Raw genomic sequence first — 25,737 nt, 5'->3', positions numbered from 1 at the left:
TTGAAGCGGAGCCCCTCTTCCTTGTGGGCTGCGTGTTATCTAGGTAGGTGGGCGGAGGCAATGACATCTTGCCCGTCCCATCCTAATTAGGAACAAGGAGGCCTTACTTTTGCAATTTCACGTACATTTCTCTTCGCTGGCACTCGTTCGTAGGCAGAAGGAGTGTTTAGCGACGCGGGGTGGGTGAGAAGATAAGCCTTTTTTTTTTTTTTTTTTCCTTTTTTAAAGGAAGTGTCCTTATCATTCTCTTGAGTGTGTGGGGTGAGCTTTTCGACTTCGTGAAAGTGTTGAGAAGGCGCTTTTCCTATAGCTTAATCATTCACGTATTTATTCAGTGCATAATATAAGTACAAGACAATCTTATTTAGTCTTAAAGGAGCTTGCATTTTATATGGGGCGATAGAACTTAAAAAGATAAACTGTGGTGAATCTAGTAGGCCTCTACACTATACTTTACATTAGTATAGCCCTTTTAGAAGATATTTTGGCAATATTTATCAAGAGCTATAAGAGGTTTTTTACCCTGCGATATAGTCATCCCAGCCTTGGAAACTATTCTAAAGAATACAGCCACCTGAAGAAAAAAAATGTTCACAGCAATGTTCATTCATTCAGTGAATATATATTAGTTATTTGCCAACTGTCAGGCACTATTGGGGGCACCAGGGACTCAGCAATGAACAAAACAGACAAAAATCTGTGCCTTCTTTGAATTTAAACTACTGGGGAGACAAACAATTAAATAAGTTAATATATACATATGTTAGATGGAGATAAGTGCTTTGGAGGAAAACAAAGCAGAGGTGTTGGAGGGATAGGTTACAGTTGAAAATTGGGTAAAGACCTCACTGAGAAAATGGCATTTGAATAAATCCCTGCAGGAGGTGAGGGTGTAACCATGCAAGGGATTACAGGTAGATGTAACAGAAAAACTGGAAATTACATGAATACCCAAAGAAGAGAATGGTTAAATAATTGCTAATCAACTTTTTGTAACTTAATGGAAACATGAAAGAGGAGAGCAAAACACAAAATTCTATCAATCTATGATTGCAATATTATGAAATATGAGTATATAATGGACAAAGATTAGATAAGGAGATGCTTGTAATTGTTTAGGGTGATGAGGTTTTAGTTTCATTATTAAAAAAACATTGTTTTGAACTTAGAAAATTTACAGTATGATGCAGTGTTTTATATCTGCCAAATGAGTGTTAGAGATAATAAAGAGACAATTTTGGACTGAAATTGTTAGGGAATGCTTTAGTGAAATTGGTAAGACTTACACTAGACCTTGAAGAATGAAACTGCAGAATGGGAAGAATCTACAGAATCAGAAAAAAAAAAAACAAAACAAGAAAGAAAACTTAGTATCTTAAACTGGTAATAATTTTCTAAGAAATAATTCAACTCATCTCTTTATTTTAGTCTTCATTCATGTTGGACTGAGAACATTCTGTTTACTCTTTCTGCAATTGATTTGCTCTTAAGAACATTTGGTTTCAAGATATTCCTTCTGCCTGGCAGTTGTGTAGAGGCTTCTGATATAGTGAAGCAGAAGCTGGACATTTGGGAAGAGGAATTGCTCTGAAATGCTTTCATATGAAAGAATCTTACAGTGTTGAGACTGTCTTAGGGAATGGTTTTCTTTGGCAGGGGAGAACCTGTATTGCTGAATTCTTGAGAATTTCCAGGTTTAGTAATGTTCCTGAGATGTTTTTCATTAAAACTCTTTCCTGGAAAACTCAGACAACCTTCTATTGCTTTGTCTTACAATATTTAACACCCTTGATGCATCTAAAATGTGATGTATAGGTCTCTTAATAATGTTGTTTCTAGGAGGAAGAAGAGGATAGAGACTTTTCCCAGGATACTCTGCAGTTAAGATCTATAATAGTCTGTTATTCTGAAGGACGATGTCTGTCTCTTGGCTGGGTGATTGAAATTAAATTGGGGACTCAAAGCAATCACATCAAGCTGAGACTCTTTTCTGGTGATGTGAAATTGCTCCCTTAGGGATACTCACAGATTGGGAATCTGTAACATAGTGACTTCTCCACCTCTGGGGCTTCTCATCAATAACAGCTGAGATTCTCTAGCACCTTTTTGTTTAAAGTGCTCCACAAACTGATTTCCTTGCTACACACAGGGATCATTTCAGCTTTCCCAAAAGGCAGCTGCCTCTGTAGTGAAAAGTGACAGCTGTTTTACAGCTGCAAAGCAATGTAGTACAATATGACTTTGTTTTTGTTTCCTTTCACATTAGTGTATCTCCTAGCTATGGAGCTAAATAATAAAGGGAGAGAAATAAAGGAGTATTCATGTAGGTGAAAATGTGGCCCGGCAGGAAAATTAAGACCATTTTTAATTGACATTGAATAGGATGAGTGAATTTTAGCTTTTTGAGTTACAATTTGGCTGAGATATCAGAGTTAGTACTGATGCAGAAAGATATTTTTGTCATCTATAAATAACTCCTGAGTGTCACTTCTATAGAACGTTAATAAAAATACATAGTCCCCTAGCATATAAAGAGAAGAGGATTATATTTTGCTAGTGCTGTTTTTGGATTACCCTAAGTAAACCTGTGTTAGAGGAAAAACTATTCTCATATGCTACAAGCCTCATGTAAAACAGCTTGCTAAAGAGCCTAGACCTGGTCAGATTTTTGCTATCTTCTCCATTCTTCTTGGTCTGGGTTCCAGCTATGATTTGGTAATCACTGTGGTAGGATGTAAATGACAACTATCAGACCAAAACAAAAAACGTCATACTCACTATAATACCGTATATCTTATTTTATTTTAAGTTTATTTATTTATTTTAAAAGAGAGTGAGAGTGAGCAGGGGAGGCGCAGAGGGAGGGAGTGAGGGAGAGAGAGAGCATCCCAAGCAGGTTCTGTGCTGTCAGGGCAGAGCCATACATGGGGCTTGAACTCACAAACCTTGAGATCATGACTTGAGCTGAAATCCAGAGTGGGATGCTTAACTGACTGAGTCACCCAGGCACCCTTCTAATATCCTATATTTTAATAGTAAGGTTCAGTTTATACACTATAAAACTTCTACCTGCATGAATTGGTGATATTTTGTGAGGTAAATGGAGCACTATTACTGTTCCCAATTATAGATGAATCTCAGAATTTGACTTACCCAAGGTAATACTAGTAAATAGAAGAACTAAAACTTGATCCCAGGGCTTCTGTACAAACAACCCCTTTTTTAAACCGTTTTTTTCAGTTTTCATCTATATTACACATTGATGTTGAGGTAGAATGGAAATTCTTTTGACAGTAGAATCAAGGGTGTGTGTGTGTGTTCTCTGATTTTCATTTAGCAAATATTAATTGATTGATTGAACTCTATGCCCAATGTGGGGCTCACACTCATAATCTTGAGATCCAAGAGTCACAACTCTACCGACTAATACAGCCAGGTGCCCTTATCAAATATTTATTTTTAAATATTGAGTGTGTGTGTAGTACAGTAGTGCCAAAGGTAAGGTTTCTTCTTACATGTATAGTCTACCCAGGACATAGGGTAGAAACATGGTAAAGTTTTTTGTTTTTCTTAGAGAGAGAGACCAAGCGTGAATGGGGGAGGGGCAGAGAGAGAGAGGACAACACAGAATCTGAAGCAGGCTCCAGGCTCTGAGCTGTCCTCTCAGAGCCCAACATGGGGCTCAAATGATGCTTAACCAACTGAGCCACCCAGGTGCCCCAAAACATGGTAAAGTTAAATTAGAGCGCAAGGGGTGTGTGTGTGTGTGTGTGTGTGTGTGTGTGTGTGTGTGTGTGTGTGTGTGTGTGTCTGAATGCCAACACACAGCAGTGGGGGATAGGTCAGTTGAAATGAGTGATGATGCCCTGCCAGTGATGAGGGGATGGGTGTAAAACACATGAGAGAAGAGTCCACAGATGTTAGAGGGGAGTAACAAGGGTGATTCTGGGGTTTGGAACTGAGTGAATGATAAAAATAAGGAAATGAAAATTGGGAGTCAGCAGGGTAGTTGAGTGGATAGAGTAGTTGCTAATAATATGTACGGGGGGAAGGAGAGAACAAAGTCTCAGAATCAGGCTACACCTCCAGGGCATCCCAAGCAAATTGAGAGTTACAGAACTGGAGTTAGGAGAGAGGCTGTGTTCAGGAGCAGGTGATCGTCTGGAGAGCTATAGTGACTAACATGGGATAGCTTGAGAAGTTCTAGAGACTGGAGGATTGAATTTTAGGGAATGTCTGGTGTTGAGAGGGAAGAACAGAAAACAATTCATAAGTTCTTCATAAAACTCTAAATCTGGAGACTCTGACAGTCTGGCAGTTAAGGGTTACCTCTTTGTTTTATAGCAGAGCACTGGGAGTTCAGTTAAACAGTGATCTCCTGGGTACCAGGCAGCATGTGTGGAGAATAATGTAGGTCCAGGTAGTTGTAGGAGGTAACACTGTGATCAGGAGATATCCCCGGTAGGTTGTTTGTGTCTTTAGTCTTTTTAGGAATCGGGTTGTGTTTTCAAGAGAGTACCTCCACAACCCTCACTCACTCTAGTGAGTGGTATTCATAAAGAACATAGGCAAGAATAGTGGGCTAGAGGAACCTGAGAAAATGTGAGGATTTCTTTTAAAGGGAAGAAAGGATCAGGTTATTGTATTGTCATTTAAAACATCAAACCCTCTGATTTTTTTTTTTTAAGCCAGTTTTTAATACTCTAGTTGCATTGTGAAATTTTCCTTTTCTGCGTTCTTGGGCAGATAGTTTTCCTATGTACCGAATTCACAGTCTTAAGGTCTCAGAATACATAGATTAAGTGCTGAGATGACGGAAATCAATGCCCTACGTTAAAACTGATCAGTCTCTTCCCATTTTTACAGGGGCCAAAGGAAATCATCATTTGAATAAGCTACCGAATGCCCTGCTCCTGCCCTGTAGCATTTGGGTATATATGCCTATTTTGTCATATTGTTAAGTCATGGGCATCTTCAGGACTTCCAGACTCTTTCTGTCAGTTTTAATGCTATTCTTTTAGTTTTGTTCTTAGTTTAGAGAGGTTTTTGTAATAAATTTGTTAGTCTGGTTGCTTAGCAGCTTGCTGTCATTATGTAGCTTGGAACAGACACGTTGCCATTTGAAAATCTTGGTTTCCGGCCCTGATTCAGGTATATGTTGCCTCTAAGCTTAGAACTGAACTGAAAGCTTTTTGGCTACTAGAACAATCATCCTATGAGTACAAATGAATAATTAACATTTAATAGAAAATATCTTTATGTTTATCTATTCCTTTATCCTTTGTGGATTTTTTTTTTTTTTACACCCTGTTCAACCCTCCTAGCTTACAGTACAATCTTATATACATTGTAAAATCACTAAACCTTCATAAAAGAGTTCTTAAAATTTTATTTAGATGCATCAAATAAGGACCTGTACTAGAATGTAGAAGGGGTGATTTGGAGAAACATAAGAATCCTTTAATGGTATTTCTGAGGACATTCAATTTTCAAATGAAATTTATTTTTTAATTCATTTCCTTGATGATTTTTGTGACATCCAGTTGATGTCTTTTTTTTTTTTCTTGACTGTTAAATGAAGATCTTATTTCCTCAAAGTGTTTCCAGTTAAAGTCTATTCAGAACAGAACTGCCTGTAAGGACACTCCTTTTTAATGTAATATTAGCAGGTCTTTGCCGGCGGGGGGGGGGGGGGGGGGGGGGAATATGAAGCCTGAAATTCGCTATACAGAATACAGTAGCAAATGATTTTTTTCCTTTGCCCTTCTAACTGTGAAGGTGGTGTATTGTCTCCTTGATGCCAGAACGTGGTACAACATAATCCTTTGCCTATACTTAGTATAAATTTATTAGACATAGTCCCTGCACACAGTCCAGAGAGCCCTGCATTACAGAAATAATTCTTGTGCTGCTGAGCTGGCGATTTCCTCACTTAATCACTCGTGTGACGTCATCTGTGCCGTTGGTAGGAAATGTGCTGACCATGTCCTGCATTTTAAAAGGCAGTTGCAACAGGGGTACTAGCTAAAAGTGAAATAAAAAATAAACCTTTTAAGTTACGTTGAAGGTCTTCACAGTCCAGAAGGATTAAAGTGGCAAAAGCATTATATTAATCAGTAGACTGAGAGCCACATTTTATAGTTGGTCACCTAGTAATCAACTGACATGCTTGTCCCTAACTGCTTTCCTCAGAGCTCCAGAATGATTGCAGAGTGGGGGGAAAGAAGTGGGCAGGAAGGGAGGTGTTATATTCGGAGGTCTGAAATGCTTTTCTGATTTTCAAATGAGTGTTAAAAACATTCCAGCTTTGTTTTTATAATAAAGATTGTACAAAACACCAATTGTTGGCTTGAGATCCTTATAATGGTAGCTACAAATGGAAGAGTCCAGATGTTAGTCCCTGATGGACTGAATCTTTTGTCTGGGGGAGAAGGCAGGACCCCTAATGTATATTTGATTTCTTGGCAGAAAGATGGATACGACGATGCTGAATTTGCGGAATCTGTTTGAGCAGCTTGTACGCCGGGTGGAGATTCTCAGTGAAGGAAATGAACTCCGTAAGTCATTCTGAGTTGGCCTGTGTGGAGAGGAAAAGCAAATTTCAAATCTGAGTTTTCTGCAAAGCTGAAGTGTGTTCCAGTCTTAAAATTGTTTTTCATTTGGGTTTCCTAAAAAGAAAGTGATGGTCACTTATCCATGGTCAAAGCTTAATGGACACTCATTCTAACCGGTCACTTTTTTCTGATAGTTGTTCTTAAATGTGTTCACGCAGACTTCTTTCATTATCAAGATTCTCTTTCCATTGAATAGTTGGCATTAGTTGCCAATTTCATTTTCATACCAAGAACTGGGTAGAATCTGAAGGTCCAAGGATGTTTTTTTTTTTAGTAGTTGTCTTTATTTTTTATCCTGGGCTTTTTTCCCCTGTGTGATGTAAAACATTTTCAATTGAAGAGGAGAAAAATGTCATAATTTCTTTTTGAAGATGGGACTGTTCATTTGCTTTCACCTATTTCATGTATTTGATTCTTAGTAATAAAGGATTGAAATTGGGTAGAGAGCTGGGGAGAAAAAGGAGGTGGTGATAGAATAGTGGGCTGGGAAGTAGATTAGTGAGAAAGGAGGTAGGGCTGACGGCCCTGACTAAAGTGATCTAAGGGAATTATTTTTATCAGCTTTTCTTTGGGTTGCCATCCTCTCCTGTTTCAGATTTTCATTAATACCTAATTTAGTAAGTGTTGCTCTTAAGTCAGCCTCACTGGTATAAAAGTAATGTAAGAACTGCGTCTTCAACTTTTTTTTTTTTTTTTAATCTTCACAGTGCTTAGTATGGTGTCTTGCTTATGCCATTCAGCATTTTCTTTAATTTGATGTTTTTAATAGCTCTTATCCACTTACAGGCCTTTTAAGACAATATTCTGTTTTCTCTCTCTTAATAGCTGTTCCATAGCTCTATCATCTGATACCAGCTCAGTAACCATGATGGCATACTAATTAGGCTTCTCTTTGAGGTTATATCATCTCAGAAGATGGATTACTTTGGAGTCTAGTGGGGAAGAGTATTGAATAAGAGATCTTCAAATTCAGGCTCATTCAAATATTTAGTGAAAACCTAAAACAGCTTTTAGTACATGTTGAGTTGAGGAAAAGGGATGACTGGCTGAGTGGCTTCATGGACAAAAGTAGGGTTTGAGTGGAACCTTAGATGTAGGGTGAGATCCCAGCAGACAGATGAAAGAGGGCATTTACGTGGAGGCAAGTGGGTGCAGGGTTTGAGGGGAGTAGGAGTAGGGGAATGGGATGATCCCAGCGGAACTTTTGGAAGGTTACCCAAGCAGAGGTGGAGGCTGGGAGACCGATGAGGGCACAGTTGCCATAGCTCAGGAAAGAGGCAGGAGAAACCCTAACTGGAATGGTGTTTGTTTGTTTTTTAAATGTTTATTTATTTTTGAGAGAGAGAGAGCACGAGTGGGGGAGGAGCAGAGAGAGAGGGAGACACAGAATCAGAAGCAGGCTCCAGGCTCTGAGCTGTCAGCACAGAGCCCGACGCAGGGCTCGAACTCACAAACCATGAGATCATGACCTGAGCCGAAGCCGGATGCTCAACTGACTAAGCCACCCAGTCGCCCCTGGAATGGTGTTTGTGACGTAAAGATGGAAATAAGGGGAAAGGGGTAGAAGAGACTGTGGTAATAAGATCTCTAGGAGGAGGCAGCTGATAGGATGTGGGGGCAGAGGGAGGAATCTGAGGTTTAGAATCTCAATAACTAGTGCTGGCTTTTGACTGTTATTTTTGTGTCTGTTCCTCCATCTGTAAAATAGGAATTCAAATGTCTTTATCTTCTTTGTGGGAGTGCTATGAGCATTTGGGGGATAAAACGAGATACCAGTTGTGAAAATACTTTGGAAGTAATTATGCCAAAAAAAAAAAGATATTTATTTTTACAGGTATCTTTGTTTTATAAACACATTTTTATCTTCCCATTGATTACTGTTATAGAATAGAGGTATGTTTTCCTCCCTCTCCAGATCCTTAACTCAGAACGTTGGCTTTTGAGGAAATAGAGTGGTTTCGTGTTTTCTAGACTCTAGAATCTCCTTCCTTTCTTTCTTTCTTTCTTTCTTTCTTTCTTTCTTTCTTTCTTTCTTTTCTTTCTTTCTTTTCTTTCTTTCTGTTTATTTATTTTGAGAGAGGGCACACGCGCATTTGCAAGCAGGGAGAGGGGGGAGAGAGAGTTCCAAGCAGGCTCCGCGCTGTCAGCACAGAGCCCAATACGGAGTCGGATGAAATCAAGAGTTGGATGCTTAACCGTCTAAACTACCCATGTTTCCCTTAGAATCTCCTTTCTGCAACCACCTAAGTCTGTCCTCTTCTTTGATCCTAGGAATTCCTCCTATGACTAAGTATCCAGACTCCTTATTCTTGTCTTTTATCATAGTAACTTCATTCTTCTCTCTCCTTTTTGTATAGTTTGTTTTTTTTTTTAAAGCTAAGTCCTAGATTCCTGAAATATCAGAGTGAAGGTTAATATTCAAATAAAATGACTTTAATAGCCTAGGTATTTTGTTATCTTTGTTTTCCCTAGTCTACATGATTTTTATTTTTTTCATGAGCTGCCTGAAATTTTTTGAGGTCATTGGTGTGTAAATTAGGAATAAATATAATTAATATTTATCAGGTGCCTGTTGTGTGCTAACACAATGCTGGGTTTGTGCTATGCTATATATTAGGTGATATTACAGTGTGTATGACATGACCTGTCTTCAAGAAGATTATGGTATTTAAGTTTCAGAGACAGGTTTCTTATGAAACAGAAGATAAAACAAGTATTAAAATACATGCTTCTGGGAAGTATAGAAAAAAGTAATGTGGAGCAAACAGATTAGGAAAGGATTCATAGAACAGATGGGACTAGAAGAATGGATACATAAAGAAGAGTGTAGGTAGGGCATTCTGTTTGGAGTACATAGCTTGATCATGAGAGAAGGCAGAAATGAGCATGGGTCTGTTCTGGGAGCAGGGACAAGAAAGAGTAATGTGTAACGGTGGGAGGTAAGTTTGAATAGATGGTGAGGTGGGCTTGGATGCCTGGAGTTTAAATTTGGTCTGGGGTCACCTCCTCAGTGGCTCAGTCAGTTAAGCAGTGGCTCAGTCAGTTAAGCGTTTGACTCTTGAGGTTGAGCCCACATTGGGCTCTGCGCTGACAATGCGGAGCCTGCTTGTGATTCTCTCTCTCCCTCCCTCTCTCTCTGTCCCCTTCCCTGCTTGCACTCTCTTTCTCTCTCAAAATAAATAAACATTTCACAAATAAATAAATAAATTTGATCTGAGCAGCAATTCTTCATTTATCTGTTCAATGAATAAAGTGCCTACTGTGCACTATAAGGCATTGGAAATAAGAGACACAGGGCCCTTGCCCTTAAGAAGCTCAGAGAGTAGGGGGAAAAACAAAGGGAAGAGCCTGTGCAAGGCCCCAGGAGGAGTGAGCTGAGAAAACGAGATCTGTGGGACTGTTTTAATCTATTTGTTAAACTATGAACCAAATTCTGTTTGTTTGTGTGTGTGTGTGTTTAATTAATCAAAGATTACCCTCAATTTTTTTTTAAGTTTGTTTATTTTGAGAGAGGGGAGCAGAGAGGGAGAGAGAGAATCCCAAGCAGGCTCCGCATCACAGGCATGGAGCCCAATGTGGGGCTTGAACTCGTGAGATCATGACCTGAGCCAAAATCAGATGCTTAACCTACTGAGCCACCCAATCACCCCAATCCTCAATTTGTTTTAAGGAATTCTCCTTTCTCTTACCGCCTTTCTGATAGATGCATTTCATAGTTTAATATATACATAACTTTTTAGAGGAGCTAATTTGAATTTAATCTTTTGTACATGTAGTTCATGATGGGAGCTAACATTAATTTGCATTGTGATTCACAAACCAAAAAATGCCATTTTTAAAAAATGTTTGTTACTTTTTTAGAGAGAGAGTGAGCACGTGTGTGAGCCAGGGAGGGGCAGAGAGAGAGGGCGGACAGGATCCAAGGCAGGCTCTGTGCTGACTACAGAGATCCTGATGCGGTGTTTGAACTCACAAACCGTGAGATCATGGCTTGAGCTATGTCAGACACTTAACCGACTGAGCCATCCAGGCGTCCCCAAAATTCCATGTTTGTTGATCTCCAACATCAAAATTTTTCCTGATCTGTGATGTAAAGTGCCTTTTTTTTTTAAGTTTACTTACTTTTGAGAGAGAGAGAGAGACAGAGTGTGAGCAGGGGAGGGACAGAGAGAGAGGGAGACACAGAATCCGAAGCAGGCTCCAGGCTCTGAGCTGTTAGCACAGAGCCTGATGCAGGGCTCGAACTCACAAACTCTGCGATCTTGACCTGAGCCACAGTTGGATGCTTAACTGACTGACTACCCAGGTGCTCCCCCCCTCTTTTTTTTTAATTTTAGAGAGACGGTGTGAGCAGGGGAGAGGGGCAGAGGGAGAGAGAGAGAGAAAGAGTGAGAATCTTAAATAGGTTCCACACTGAGTGGAGCCTGGTGTAGGGCTCGATCCCACGACCCTGAGCCGAAATCAAGAGTCAGATGCTCACCTGACTGAGCCACCCAGTGGCTCAGTGCCACCCATGTCCCTGACATGCCATCTTGACCCATTCTAGCAAACTTAGTTCATTCATAACAGAATTGTATGTAAGTAGTATCGTAGGTACACAGATGTTCTGATTTTGGTCTAACATAAATCAAGTTGCACTAATGATTTAGTCATTTGTACGATTAATATAGGAAGTCTTCCCTTGAAATGTACTTATACTTTATTTGGTTTGAGTTCCTTTGTCCAATTTGGTTGGACCTATAATATATGCCAATTAACAATGAATAGGGATTAAAATTCAAATTTAACAAGACTTACCAAGGAGGAGTATCCTAAAGAACAAACAAACCAGCACAATTAGGTCCAATTGAAATCTTTCCTCAAAATTGTTTTTCAATTCACTAAATATTTGAGTGTGTGTGCAGCACTGTATTTAGAAATATTTAATTGACCTCAATGTGGAGCTAGAAAGATTTTGGATGTATAGTTGAAAAGTGTGTTTCTTGTTCTTTATTTCTTGATATTGAAGTGCTATTTCATACATCAGAAAAGTACACAAATCGTAAAGTGTACCACTTGATGAATTGCCAGAGTGAATGTGGCTAAGAACGAGCTCTTTAAAAAAGTTTTGTGAGTCTACATTGTTGAAATAAATATGCAAAAGGAAATATTGTTTGTTTTCTTTTTCTTTCTTTTTATTTTTTAATGTTCATTTTTGTGAGAGAGAGCACAAGCAGGGGAGGGGCAGAGAGGGAGACAGGATCTGAAGCGGGGGATGCTCCAAGCTGATAGTAGAGAGCCCGATGTGGGGCTCCAACCCACAAACCGTGAGATTATGACCCAGGCTGAAGTAAGATGCTCAATTGACTCAGCCACCCAGGTGCCCCTTCTTTTATTATTTTTTTAAATGTTTATTTATTTTGAGAGACAGAGGGAGAGTGTACAGAGCCCAACGTGAAGCTCAATCTCACAGGACCATGAGATCATGACCGGAGCTGAAATTAAGAGTTGGATGCTTAACTGATGGAGCCACCTAGGTGCCCCTCTTTTTCTTTAAATTCAGGAGGAAAAAACATAGTAATGTGTTCTAAACTGTTAACAAAACCAGCATACCATTTAAAGCTATATGTAGATACATATTTGTGTGTGTGTGTGTATCTTTGATATTTGCATTGTCTAAGATAACTAGGTCATAATACCCTGTTCTGCTAAAACCTGTTGTTATAAACTGAAGTGTCCTTATGTGTAAGACTTGCTTTTTCTAGATTGAATTGGCATCCTAGTTTGTAGGTATGAAATTTAGTCAAATTATTAAAACTGCTTTAAAAGGGCACTATATTCATGTTTCTGTGCTCTTAGGTTAAATTCAAATAGGAAAAGTGCCCTTACTACCCAAGAATCTGCTAGCTTTGTGTGCCTGTGGCCTAGTTTCGACTCTAAACTGGGTTAGTTTGACCAGCAGCAGATGTACACCTTGGGAACTTCCTCCATGACTGTGGTGGGGAGTGATGCCTAGAGATAGATTGAAGGTAACTGGAAAATAGGAAGGCAGTGTTGAATAGTCTTTGCCAAATAGCAGGTGGCAAGTGTGAATGCACCAGGGTTATCCTGCTTTGAGGCACTGCCTTGGAAGTGATGCTCTCTCTGCAGACATTTGAGGAGAGTCCATATTCTGCCATCAGTGACTCACCCTAAGTTACTATGATCTGTTCTTACTGTGTCTTTCCCACATAAATGTTTGCATACCCTTCAGGGCAGTGTTAAACAGCACAAGCAAATTGGCTCTTTACTTTCAAATCAATATTTGTATAATTATATAGTTGAATGGAATTGCAGGCCCAGACATCTATAATATTAATCTACATCTACCGGAGCATATTACAGCAGTTATATTTGAATTTGCTATTTAACGTTTCTCTGGTGCAACAATGCGTGACTCTAAAGGAGGCTGTTTTTGTTTTATAGCTGTAACTGTCCTGGTGCGTGACAGCTGCCCCAAAGGTATCCCCCTTTGATTGCCTTCTGTTCAGGAGCATTCAGTGTTGGTATTACATCTGGAGCCAGGTGACTAATGATTTCCTTATTCCATAGCAGATGCCACTGGCTAAGCCAAAGTAAGTAGCCTATCGAAACAGGAATTGCTTTCCACAAAGCTGACATGTCGGGTGATGAACATATATCCAGACCTGCTCCTGGTTATTTTCAGGTAGATTTGCCCAGAGTCTAGCTGATCCCTTAGTTAAAAATTTGGAGGAAAACTAACTAGAGGACTCATTCGTTAGAGCATTGTACCCTGTTTGGTGCTTGAGTGACTGAAGTTTCCCCCTTTCCTTAGAATTCATCCAGTTGGCAAAAGACTTTGAAGATTTCCGTAAAAAGTGGCAGAGAACAGACCATGAGCTGGGGAAGTACAAGGATCTTTTGATGAAAGCAGAGACTGAGCGTAGTGCGCTGGATGTTAAGCTGAAGCACGCACGCAATCAGGTGGATGTCGAGATCAAACGGAGACAGCGAGCTGAGGCTGACTGTGAGAAGCTGGTGTGTATTGTTCTCTATGCCAGAACCGTGCGGTGGGGGGAGGGGGCAGCGTCATCTGGTAACGTTTCCACCCGCCGGTTACGCTCCCTTTCTTCCACATTATAGAACTAAAAGCAACCTGTTCAATGACAACTTGGCCTTGATGGGAGCTGAAACTGCAGTGTAGGAAATCCTGTTCTTCATAGGTTGAAATTGAAATTTTTTTTCTCTTTTACACTTGAAACTCTGACTTAATACATTTCAAATGAGAATTTAGAGAAAACTAGGGAATTCCTAGTATGCTTGGTCTGTCACAAGATGTTGGCTCTCTCTTCTGCTACCCAGAATGTCCTCATCCTTTTGTCGGTAGCTGGTACTTTGTTATTGATACAGGCAAGACAACTCTTAGGTTTTTCCTTCATTACCGCTCCTGATTCAGGGTCAGGGGCTGGGCATGTTCAGCCAGTTGAGCAATGTGACTAACGGGGAACACTATCATTTTGATGTACCAGGGTGGGTCATGATACAAAGGAAAGCCTTTACGAGGAGGCACTAATCCATCTTGGTACAGTGTTAAATGCCTCAGTAAGCTCAAATTGACTGGTTCCAGTGCGTCACAGCTTTGTATCCATTTTAATGCATTTTGTTCCACTGTTTAGAAAGGTGGGTGGCTGCTTTGATCCATAAAAGAGGCCAATAATTGTCCTGATAAAATGACACTAAATTGTTTTTGCTATGTGAAATCTATTTTAGGACTCTCATTTTGCAATACTGTCTTGGATTAGCAGGTTGACCCAAAAGTCTAGTAGCAGAAACCCCACTATTCTATATGGAGTTCATTTTACCAGTCAGAAATCAGAAGCACAATCTGGGCTTGATGTGAATTAATATGCTATTGGTGTAGCAGACTTCCTGGAGGCTCATTTGCATAATGCTGTATTTTAATGTCTTCTGGTCTGTCTGTCCCATAAATTTGAGGTGAAGCTTTCTCCCCTGGTTAGCTAGGATGTTCTACTCTGCTTTGGTCTGCAGGAAAGACAGATTCAGCTGATTCGAGAGATGCTCATGTGTGACACATCTGGCAGCATTCAACTAAGTGAGGAGCAAAAATCAGCTCTGGCTTTTCTCAACAGGGGCCAACCATCCAGTGGCAATGCTGGGAACAAAAGGTGGGGAAACTGCATCTGTTGTTATCTGATCACAAGCAATGCAGCTGTCAGAAGTTCTTGTTATCTGAACTCTTAAATATACAGCTTCTGGAATGTGTGCTGAATAAAGCAGAAAAAGACTTTGGAGGAAGGGTGGGTGGGAAATAAAGGCACAAGGGCCTCCCTATTTCTTTTATCTTGTTTTGTTTTTGATCTTTCCTTAGGATGTGGTTTCACCCTGGGTAAAATTTTGATGTTGGCGCTAAATTGCACATCAATAACTAATCCTACTCATTGCTAAGAAACCTAAAGGTGAAAGTGGCAGTTCAGCAATACTTTCAGTGTTTACTCTCCAGAGATCTCTTGTAGCTCTTTAGGTTTAGAAGGCCTTCTGTGAGACAAGACCAGACCATAATTTTGGTTCCACTGCATCACTATTTGAATAGTCTCAACCAGGCTTTGAATTTAACACCCCCAATACAATACGTAGGGAAAGGTCAGCACTCTTAAAGCTATTTATTTTGTTGCTTGGTTGTTTTATGGGGAATCTTTATAACTGAGAAGATATATGGGCTTAATTTCTTCAAAAGCTAATGCTGGGTAATACTCTTTCTTGTAGAAAGCAACCACAATTAGGATCAGGTTAAACTTCATTCTTCTGCCTGTGAATTTTTAGTAGCCTATTCTGCAGGGAGTAGCACCCATGCTCCCAACTAACTTTCAACTGCTGCTGTGAAGTCTTTGCTGAAAAAGCAGCCTGCTGCGTGTGTACTCATGCACGTGCAGCTGCGCTCTCCCACGGAAACCATAGCAAGCAACCACCGCAACTAGGCTTTGAGCTTGTAGTTGTCTCCATAGGAAAGTACTGCTGTGAAATTGCTGGTGTTACATGACCACTGTGACTCGTTCTGGGTGTTCATGGATTTTGTATTCACAGTCTTCTCTAATACTGTATTGTTTGCCTCATCTAGATTGTCAACTATTGACGAATCTGGTTCCATTTTATCAGATATCAGCTTTGACAAGACTGATGAATCGCTGGTAATGAACATTTGATCTCTGAGAATTGTCTTTTTTTTTTTCAACCCCTGCTCCCTTAGGAATATCTCCTGTCCTCTGAAGTTCCTTTATTACTGTTTTAATAGTTGATGTGTTATAGATACTGAGCTAGCGTTTTAAGATAAAAGTCTACACGAGCTGTAAGAGACTGGCTTATACATTTAGTTTCTGGAAGCGAGAATATAGAATTCAGGGTTTGGCATGAGGTTAAATTTCTTTAGCGGATCTGTGAACTACTTGTACTAATTGACTATATCTTGGCTTATTAAAAAGCCCCAGCTAGCAAAAAAAAAAAAAAAAAAGTTACCCAGACTCTACCCAGTCAGGGTTTATTTTCTGCTCTTGGAAATAATAGACTTGTGCCTTATTTCAGAATTAGTTTGATTCTTGAGGAAAACTAACTTCACAATTAGAAAGAAACCAATGCTCTGGAACTTTTGCCAGAAGACTGACAGAGTTTCCAGACACTCTATAATGCTTTGCTCAACAATGGTTAATGTATCTAAACTCTTTGTTACCTTGATTTTGTGGGGCAGCACCTTTTTCTTAACGTAAGGTGGTGTTTCTGCATAAAAGGTCATCTCCTGAGATTTCAGTCTTTGTTTGATGTTCAGAAGCTGGTGGTTTATTGGTTTGTGTATCTTTCCTGTTTTGCTGGCTGAAAGCTAGCAAATCAATAAATCAGGAGGTTATCCGTGGTTGGTTTTCTGATAGCGAAATAAGTGACAGCTACTTGTTACGTGGGCTAGGAGCGTTGTGTCCCAAATCAGTGTTTGAGGAAATCATTGCCATTTTATAGATATAAGTACTAAGTACCCCTTTTTGAAATAAGGAATGATATGAATAGGTCTGGAATATATAATAAAACTAGAATGGGGTGCCTGGGTGGCTCAGTTGGTTAAGTGTCCAACTTTTAGTTTCAGCTCAGGTCATGCATGATCTTATGGTTCCTTGAGTTCGAGCCCCACATCAGGCTCCGCACTGGCGGTGTGGGCCTACTTTTGATTGTCTTTCTCCCTCTCTCTGGCTCTTTCTTTCTCGCAAAATAAATAAGTAAAAACTTAAAAAAAAAAAAAAAAAGTAGAACATATTCATAGCTGATTTTGGAGCTAGACCTATTTATGGTATATCTGTTGTAACTGAAACTGAATCAAACCATGAGTAGCTAAATTACTTGACTGTGAATTGGAGAGATTAAATTTATTTAGCTAAGCTACTATTTGCTATGTACTACTGTTTCTGGGGTTTGTGTTTTCAGGGATTATGAGGAGTAAGGAAGTTACAGGTAGCTACTAAAACTGAATGTAAATGGTTAAAATAAGTGAAGTGAAACTAGGCTACAGTAAAAAATAATTCTTTAGTGGTGAATGTGTTTGTTGGGGCCCAAGGAAGAGGGATGTTTGAGAAACAAAACCTAAACTGGAACTAAAGTGGGTATATATTGTGCAGAACATCTGATTAAGTAATAATAATCCCTTAAGAGCAAGAATCACATACAACACGATCAGTATAGCGCCTAAGATTCTGTAAGTTCTAAAACTAATTACAAACATAATCATAAATAAAGGACCAGGCACTGGAGATAATCACGACAGAAGTTGATTCTTTAACCTTTTCTGCCTCTGAGGTATTGATTCCTGATTCTATTATAATAGCTTCAATTTTGGAAAGAAAGCATGTTAACATACTATCGCTCTGTAGCTACACTTGAGACCCTCCCTTCCCCCTCTCTTTAAATTGTAAGTTAGGTAGCCTGAGTCAGAAAGCCTTTAAAGTTCTCTGTAAGTTTATTTGCACAGGGTTTAGGGGAGGCCTAACCACAGGAAAGAATTAATACACTGTAATTGTCAACAGGATTGGGATTCTTCTTTGGTAAAGACTTTCAAACTGAAGAAGAGAGAAAAGAGGGTAGGTATGGTTTTGTTTAATTTTTGTTGCCGTTTTTACAAAATAGCAATAAAAGATTTTCTCTAGAATTTTTGCCTAGATACAGCATTCCTGACCTGTTGCTCTAGTCATTGTTAAACACTGACTACAAAATGAATTTATGCTGGGGGGCAGCATTGATGTTCCTTAAGGTGGGAACTCAGGACAGAATCTTGTCCTATTTCACTGTTCTGGCTGCTTCAGTTCATTCATGGGGTGGAAAAGGATATACTTAAGTTTGTTTTGAGTTGTCATATGTATTTTTATGCAGTACTTTTGTACTCTAATAAAATTCTCAGATGAAATGTGTGTATAATGGGATATGCGGAGATCTGTCTGTGTGCAGTTGTTCAGGGTACTTCATATGTTTCCAGAGTCTTCATGTACTTAGATAGGATTACAGCTGTACTCTTTCTGGTGCTGTCATCTAGATTTTTCCAAAGCTTGCTTGTTTCTTCTAGGGCACTGAGGGCACTTTTGTATTGGTACAATGTAAGCTTTAAGAAATGGAAATAGAATGGGAGAGAGCACATTGTCATTTACCATAGCCCTGGTAGCTAGGACTTGCACCAGGTTGTCTAATGGAATAATTTTGTCTTCTGTGCTTCAGATCTTCTATTTGGCACTGAACTTATTGGTCTTTGTTTCCTTTCTAGCGTTCTAGTAGCCGACAATTCATTGATGGTCCCCCTGGACCTGTAAAGAAGACTCGTTCCATTGGCTCCACAGTAGACCAGGTAAGAAGATTCAGGCCAAGAGAATTGTGGTTGTGAACACATCAGAGATTAGTGGCCCCAAGCATTAAAAATCCTGAGTCAACATTGCAGTGTTATTTTGAGAGAGAGATTTGGTGAGTTTTTCAATGTAATAGGATCCTCATCATCCTTATGAATGGAATTACTCTGAATAAACAACTCTCAGCTTTATATTTGATTCTTCATTGCTTGTATGTGTGCCTCTGTGACACACATATATATATATTTTCAGTTTTTTTTTTACTTTTGAGAGAGAAAGAGACAGAGCATGAGAGGGGGAGAGGCAGAGAGAGGAGACCCAGAATCCAAGCAGCAGGCTCCAGGCTCTGAGCTGTCAGTACAGAGCCCGACGCGTGGCTCAAACCCCACGAACCGTGAGATCATGACCTGAGCCAAAGTCGGAGCCTCAACCAACTGAGCTACCCAGGCGCCCCTATATATTTTTTTTTCAATATTCTTTTTATTTGTGTATTTAGTTTTTAGTTTTTGAGAGAGAGAGTGTGTGTGTGTGAGCAGGAGAGGGACAGAGGGAGAGAGAATTTTAAGTCGGCTCCAGTCCAGCACAGAGCCCGAGGGGGAGCTCCATCTCACAACCATGAGATCATGACCTGAACCGAAATCAAGAGTCGGGCACTTAACTGATGAAGCCACCCAGGTGTCCCTGTTTTTTTGTTCTGAAGTATGAGGTTTCAACTTAAGAGTGTTTTGAGCTGGGTCCTTAAGTCCTGACCAAGATTCAGGAACTTTTCAACCACTCCAAAACACCCTATGGAGGGGTGTTTAGCGGAGGGGAAATTAGATTCACATGTTTATTCTTCGCTCATTTCTGTTTTTGTTTCAGGGGAATGAATCCATAGTTGCAAAAACTACAGTGACTGTTCCCAATGATGGCGGGCCCATTGAAGCTGTGTCTACAATTGAGACTGTGCCATATTGGACGAGAAGCCGAAGGAAAACAGGTCCACTGGGTTTTTGGTTAAATTGCCTGTGTAAAGCAACTGGTAAAATTTGGGGAGACTTGGTTTTTTAGAATCCTTCCTTCGTTTCTTGCACGTTTCTGCACAGTATCATACTCTGCCTTTGGGTTGCTAGCCTGGCCTAGGCCACTTGTGTATAACTTGTTATTCTTGAACTGATTTTTCTGCATAGCTGTTGTAGTCACTTCTGATTATGGTTACAAATTACTGGTTGTCTACCTGTTATTTTAGAATCAGGGTTAAAATTCATAAGGGACAAAATATTAAGACACAAAGGCTTAAAGTTGGTTGTTTTCTAGGTACCTTACAACCTTGGAACAGCGACTCTACCTTGAGCAGCAGGCAGCTGGAGCCAAGAACGGAGACAGACAGTTCCGGCACTCCACAGAATAATGGAGGGATGCGCCTGCATGACTTTGTCTCTAAGACGGTAGATCCGTGATTCTCCTTCTTTTGGGCACACTTAAGTTTTTTTCTCTTTTAATGTTTGTTTATTTATCTTTTTAATGGAAAATTTTAATTTAGTTTTTGGGTTTTTTTCGAAAGAGAGGGAGTATGAGAGCATGCGTGAGTGGGGGTGGGGGCAGAGAGAGAGGGGGACAGAGTTTCCAAAGCGGGCTCTGCACTGAGCAGAGAGCCCGATGTGGGGCTCAAACTTACAATTCATGAGATCACGACCTGAGCTGAAGCTGGATGCTTAACTGAGCCACCCAGGCACCTTAGGGCACACTTAGTTTTTTGATTGTGAAATTAATATATACCAGGAGCAGATTTAAATAACTTAGTGTTAGAAAGTTAAATGTCACGTCTCCTTCTTTCGTTTCCACTTATCAGGGCTAACTGCTGGTTACAGAAGGTGTGTATCTTTCCATTCTGTGAGTAATGTTAAATTAAAACAAAGCCAATTTTTCAGAAACAATTGTTTATGCTTTTTGGTGATACATATTTACATTGTATTCTTAAAAATAGCATGTATTACATTTGTCCCATTGGATTTCCTCATAAAAACCCAAGCAAACTGACTGAGGCTCAGAAGAATCAATTGCGTTGTTGAGCCACAGGACAGTAAGTGGCAGAGTTAACACGGAGGTTCTGTGACTCCTTGTCAGCGGATTCTTTCCACTACTCTACACTGCCCACTTCCAGGTGGATGACCTTATGCAAGTTACACAGGCTGTTTTTGCTTCTATTCCCTTATCTTAAAACAAAGAAAACAAAACCTATATTGTAGGATTATTGCGAGAATTACACAAATAAGTGTAAAGGAATTAGGAGGTTGTTGGTTGTTGATGATGATAATTTTCTAATTCAGACCGTTCTGTTCTTTCTGCCCTCTTTTGTTCTCAGGTTATTAAACCTGAATCTTGTGTTCCATGTGGAAAGCGGATAAAGTTTGGCAAGCTGTCTCTGAAGTGTCGAGATTGTCGTGTGGTCTCTCATCCAGAATGTCGGGACCGCTGTCCCCTTCCCTGCATTCCTACCCTGATAGGAACACCTGTCAAGATTGGAGAGGTATGACCACATGTATGACAGCTGTGGGAGCTGTCCTTGTGTTATGGCTTCTTTAGCTTTTCCAAAGCTTACTGTCCGTTTTTATCCTAAAATAAGTGATACGAAGCATATTTTTTTCCATGAATGTTGAAGAGAAATTATAAAATGTTAATTTGCAGGAGAGTCCTGCTTGGGTTTGTCTATTTAGTAACTTTTCTACACCAAACTCCTCTTCCCTTCCCTTCTCTCCCTCCCTCCCTTTCTCCCACCCTGTCCCCTCTTCCCTACTCATACTCTTTCCTTTCCTTCCCTTTCCTCCTTTCCTTCCTTATTCCTTTCCCTTCTTTCCTTTCCTCTCCTCTTCTCTTCCTTCCCCTCCACACTCTATTCCTATTTTGTAAAATTTCAAACATATACAGAAGTAGAGAGATTAGAATAATCCCTGGTTCCTGTCACTCAACTTCTGTGATTACTACTTCATGTCCAATTTTGATTTATCAATACCCCCATGTCCTCCTGGCCCTGTGTAGTGAATTGTGTTGAAACAAATCCCAGCCATCCTGTAATTTCATCTGTGAATGTACTTTCTCTTATGTTAGAGATATTCTATACTAGGCTATTAAGATTAGATTGCTTATTTCTAAACATTGATTCAATCTGTTAATAAATTATTTATTGTATGACCAGTGTTAAGATTCAAAACAAAATGATTATGCTGCTATCCAGCCCCCAGCAAATCAAATGTTACTTTTTTTAATCTTAGGAGTTCTTATTTGTGCCTGTAATTGGTTACAAATTTTCTGTACTCTGATATAGAACCATGGAGTTCTCCCCTACAGATATGTTTGTGTCCCGAGCAACTGTGACTTGTGTTAAATAATTTTTCTTACTAAGAGTAATAGAAGTGTAAAAAGGTTTTCTTTTTTTAGAACAATAAATTAGTTTATATTAAAGGCTATACCTGTAATCTTGTCATTGCTTGTTTTCTGAGGCCCTTGAGTAGAAGAGAAGCAGGAGTAGAGTTGTAGATAGTGGTCATATTACTTGTTCATGCAAGAATGTGGTACGTGACCAGAAACCAGTCCTGGTGTGGAGGTAGGAAAAAAAAAAAACAACAAACGGAGAGTCTCTGTTCTAATGTATGCTTTGGGAACAGGAATTTAAAAGTAAACATGACGTCCCAACCTGAGCATGAGTTTGGAGACGTTTTTCCTATTCATCTTCATTTGCTGGTCTAAGTGGTAATAAATAATAAGTTAAAACTCTCCCTTTTCAGGGAATCCTGGCAGATTATGTGTCCCAGACTTCTCCAATGATTCCCTCCATTGTTGTCCATTGCGTAAATGAGATTGAGCAGAGAGGGCTGACAGAGGTAAGAGTCAACCTTCAGAGAGCGTGAATCTGTTATTTGTGTTAATGATTAGGAGGTTCTTTCTGAAAGTGTCACCTTGATAATAGACAGGCCTGTATCGGATCTCTGGCTGTGACCGGACAGTAAAAGAGCTAAAAGAGAAATTCCTCAGAGTGAAAACTGTACCCCTCCTCAGCAAAGTGGATGATATCCATGCTATCTGTAGCCTCCTGAAGGACTTCCTTCGAAATCTCAAAGAACCCCTTCTGACCTTTCGGCTAAACAAGACTTTCATGGAAGCAGCAGGTAAGAGTAGATCTTTAATTCTAGAATGTGAGTGCCCCAGGGGCAGGAATTTTTGACTCTTCTGTTTACTGCCCAGTACAGTGCCTGCCATATAGTAGATGCTCAAATACTTTGATGAAGAATGCCTGTATCCATGTTCCTGGTGCCTGTCCTCTTCCTGTCTAAACTATACAGGGCGTTAACAGGGTTTGTTGTTGTTATTTTTGGTAGAGTTTGAGATTGTCATTTTGAACTTGGAGCCATCTTTGGTTTCTTTTCCCCCACACCACATTTAATCCGTTGGCAAATCTTGTCAGCAGAGGTCTTGTAAAATTTATCTTAAAATTGAAATTTGCCACTCCTACTACTACCCCTCTTGACATCTCTCATCCTGGAGTGACAGAAGAACCTAGTGTTTTCCCTTTTCTACTCTGGCCCTCGACACTGTGATCCTCATATAGTATCCAGAGGGGTCCTTTTAAAATTTATATTAGATGATAGCCCTTCTGTCTTTAGTATCTCCAGTGGCTTCCCATCACTCTCGGAATAAAATCCACAGCCCTTAACATGGCCCCAAAGACCCCACCTGTATGAGCTGGCTCCTTACATCTCTAGCATCATTTCTCTCCATGCCCTTCCCTTCTTTCTTCTTCTCCACTTGTTGGGGTTCTTGCGACTCTTAGCACTTGACAAGCTCACTCCCATCTTGAGGCCCTCGCATTTGTTATTATTTCAGCCTGGAATGTATTTACATGATTTGCCCTTCCTTCCTCCCTTTCTTTCTTTTGGGTTTCTTCTTGGGTGTCTTGTCCTCAAAAACACCTTTCCTGATCACCTTGTCCAAAATAACCGCTCCCATTACTTTCTAGCTTCCCCTGTGTATCACTACCTGATAGATACCTGCTTTTTGACTGACTCCTCTAATAGAATGTAAGTTCCATGAGGCAAAGTCTTTGCTTAATTCCGCTTTACCTGAGCACTTAGAATAGTACCTGGTACATAGTGGGCCCTTGAACATGTTTTATAGATGAAAACCTTCTTGGTAATTGTAGTCGCTGCGGCTGTAGGCCTGCCTTCCCAGCACAAGGCTTGCTAGCTGCTTTCCCTAACTGCAGGGGCCAATTTTTGTGAAGGTTCCAATTTCTAATATTGAGCTGTTGGCTAGTGTCCTGCTTGTTAATGAAACTGGAGTTCGTTTCAGTCATGAACCTAATCAGAAGTTTCAGAAGCTTACTGTATAGATGACACTTTGTGGTCGATCACTTGGAAGCCCGCTGTCAAGAGAAAGAAGTCTAGGCCTCTTGGTGCTTTCCTTTCATTTACAGAAATCCCAGATGAGGACAACAGCAAAGCTGCCATGTACCAGGCTATTGGTGACCTGCCCCAGGCCAACAGAGACACATTAGCTTTCCTTATGATTCACTTGCAGAGGTGAGTACAGCAGAAACTTGTTTCTGAGAGGTTGGGAATTTGCCACTGGGAGCATAATGTGGGTTGGGTGTTAGGGAGGGAACGTGAGGGGTGAATTGTTTTCTGGTAGATCTTATATTTTGGTCTGCATTTAAGTGGATGGACAAAGTCTTCTAATTGAATATTCTCTTGTTTAGAGTGGCTCAGAGCCCAAATACTAAAATGGATGTGGCTAATCTGGCTAAAATCTTTGGGCCTACCATAGTTGCCCATGCTGTGCCTAATCCAGATCCAGTGGTAATGTTGCAGGACATCAAACGTCAGCCCAAGGTAGACAAGTGCATTTTGTGTGTGTGTGTGTGTGTGTGTGTGTGTATGTGTGTAACACGTATGTGTGTTAATGTTATGCGAGTTTTAATGTATTTCATAAATACATAAAAACTTGTGTAACATTTCATATATATATAAAAACTTGTATAACATGATAAAATGAGAGAGTGGTGAGAGGTAAGCCCTGAGGTTTGGGGGTGTGCTAACATGTTTGGTGGCTTTTTAGGTGGTAGAGTGCCTGCTTTCACTGCCCCTGGAATATTGGAGTCGGTTCATGATGGTAGAACAAGAGAACGTTGATCCCATGCATGTCATTGAAAATTCAAATGCCTTTTCAACACCACAGACCCCAGATATTAAAGGTAAGGCCCGAGTTGTGCTTTTTTTTTTTTAAATAGTAGGCCAAAGTAGGGCTTGAACTCATGACCCTGAGTTTGAGACCTGAGCTGAGATCATAGTCAGATGCTTAACCAACTGAGTCACCCAGGTGCCCCCCTAGTTATGCTTCTTAAGGTACCTGACTTCTTCTCTAGTTCTAGCTATTTACTCTCTTCCTGCCTTTGCTAGAGCTATTTGGAATTCATATCCTTCAATAAAAAATTTTAAATTCATTATGAGGATTCTAACATTAAAGAAAATGTGTACAGTTCTACTATCCTTATTTTTTTTTATATTCATGAAACATGGTTCTCCTTTTCTTTATATACATATGGATATTTTAAAAATATAACAATTCAGGGGGCGCCTGGGTGGCGCAGTCGGTTAAGCGTCCGACTTCAGCCAGGTCACGATCTCGCGGTCCGGGAGTTCGAGCCCCGCGTCAGGCTCTGGGCTGATGGCTCAGAGCCTGGAGCCTGTTTCCGATTCTGTGTCTCCCTCTCTCTCTGCCCCTCCCCCATTCATGCTCTGTCTCTCTCTGTCCCAAAAAAAATAAATAAAAAAAAAAAAGTTGAAAAAAAAAATAATTCAGATATAGTTTGATCTTATTTCACGTAGCATATTGTGAGAACTTTTCCTGTTACTATGTATCACTTTTATGGTTGTAAACTATAATTTAGTTACATGTTCTATTAAGAATTGGTGTTATTTATAACATATATGCCACGTCTTCTTTATCCATTCATCCATCGATGGACATTTGGGCTCTTTCCATACGTTGGCTATTGTTGATAACCAACTTGATTTCTTAAAGGCTTTTGCCAATTTGTATTGCCACCAAAAATGCACGAGGCTGGTTTCTTCCAACTTTTACTGGCATTGGAGACCTATTCTTTATTTTTGCAAGATCCCTTTTTTTTTTTAAACGTTTATTTATTTTGAGAGAGCACGAACAGGGGTGGGGCGGAAAGAGATGGGGACAGAGAGAGAATCTCAAGCAGGCTCCACACACACACA

At 40.0% G+C, this 25,737-nt stretch overlaps 1 protein-coding gene across 7 annotated transcripts in view; it reads left to right on the top strand.

The window, feature by feature from the left end:
• The window catches only part of RACGAP1 (Rac GTPase activating protein 1), a 28,285-nt gene that overhangs the window by 542 nt on the left and 2,006 nt on the right, over nt 1-25,737 (top strand). For 3 of the 7 annotated variants that reach the window (XM_015065748.3, XM_015065750.3, XM_053226213.1), the window contains exons 2-15: nt 6,469-6,557; nt 13,429-13,631; nt 14,643-14,779; nt 15,730-15,799; nt 17,672-17,725; nt 18,400-18,480; nt 19,340-19,457; nt 19,775-19,905; nt 20,823-20,987; nt 22,243-22,338; nt 22,425-22,623; nt 23,928-24,033; nt 24,210-24,342; nt 24,569-24,704. In XM_015065748.3, the coding sequence (XP_014921234.1) occupies nt 6,473-6,557; nt 13,429-13,631; nt 14,643-14,779; nt 15,730-15,799; nt 17,672-17,725; nt 18,400-18,480; nt 19,340-19,457; nt 19,775-19,905; nt 20,823-20,987; nt 22,243-22,338; nt 22,425-22,623; nt 23,928-24,033; nt 24,210-24,342; nt 24,569-24,704 (1,714 nt within the window). In that variant the 5' untranslated portion in view covers nt 6,469-6,472. Of the gene's footprint in view, nt 1-4,866; nt 4,932-6,468; nt 6,558-13,428; nt 13,632-14,642; nt 14,780-15,729; nt 15,800-17,671; nt 17,726-18,399; nt 18,481-19,339; nt 19,458-19,774; nt 19,906-20,822; nt 20,988-22,242; nt 22,339-22,424; nt 22,624-23,927; nt 24,034-24,209; nt 24,343-24,568; nt 24,705-25,737 lie in introns of those variants that run through there. The other 4 variants (XM_015065747.3, XM_053226214.1, XM_015065749.3 and 1 more) reach the window with 4 other exon arrangements.

Source organism: Acinonyx jubatus, chromosome B4, assembly GCF_027475565.1.
Source record: "Acinonyx jubatus isolate Ajub_Pintada_27869175 chromosome B4, VMU_Ajub_asm_v1.0, whole genome shotgun sequence".
Lineage (NCBI taxonomy): Eukaryota > Metazoa > Chordata > Mammalia > Carnivora > Felidae > Acinonyx > Acinonyx jubatus.
Note: the sequence above shows the minus strand (reverse complement) of the source record. Positions and strands in the feature narration are given on the sequence as shown.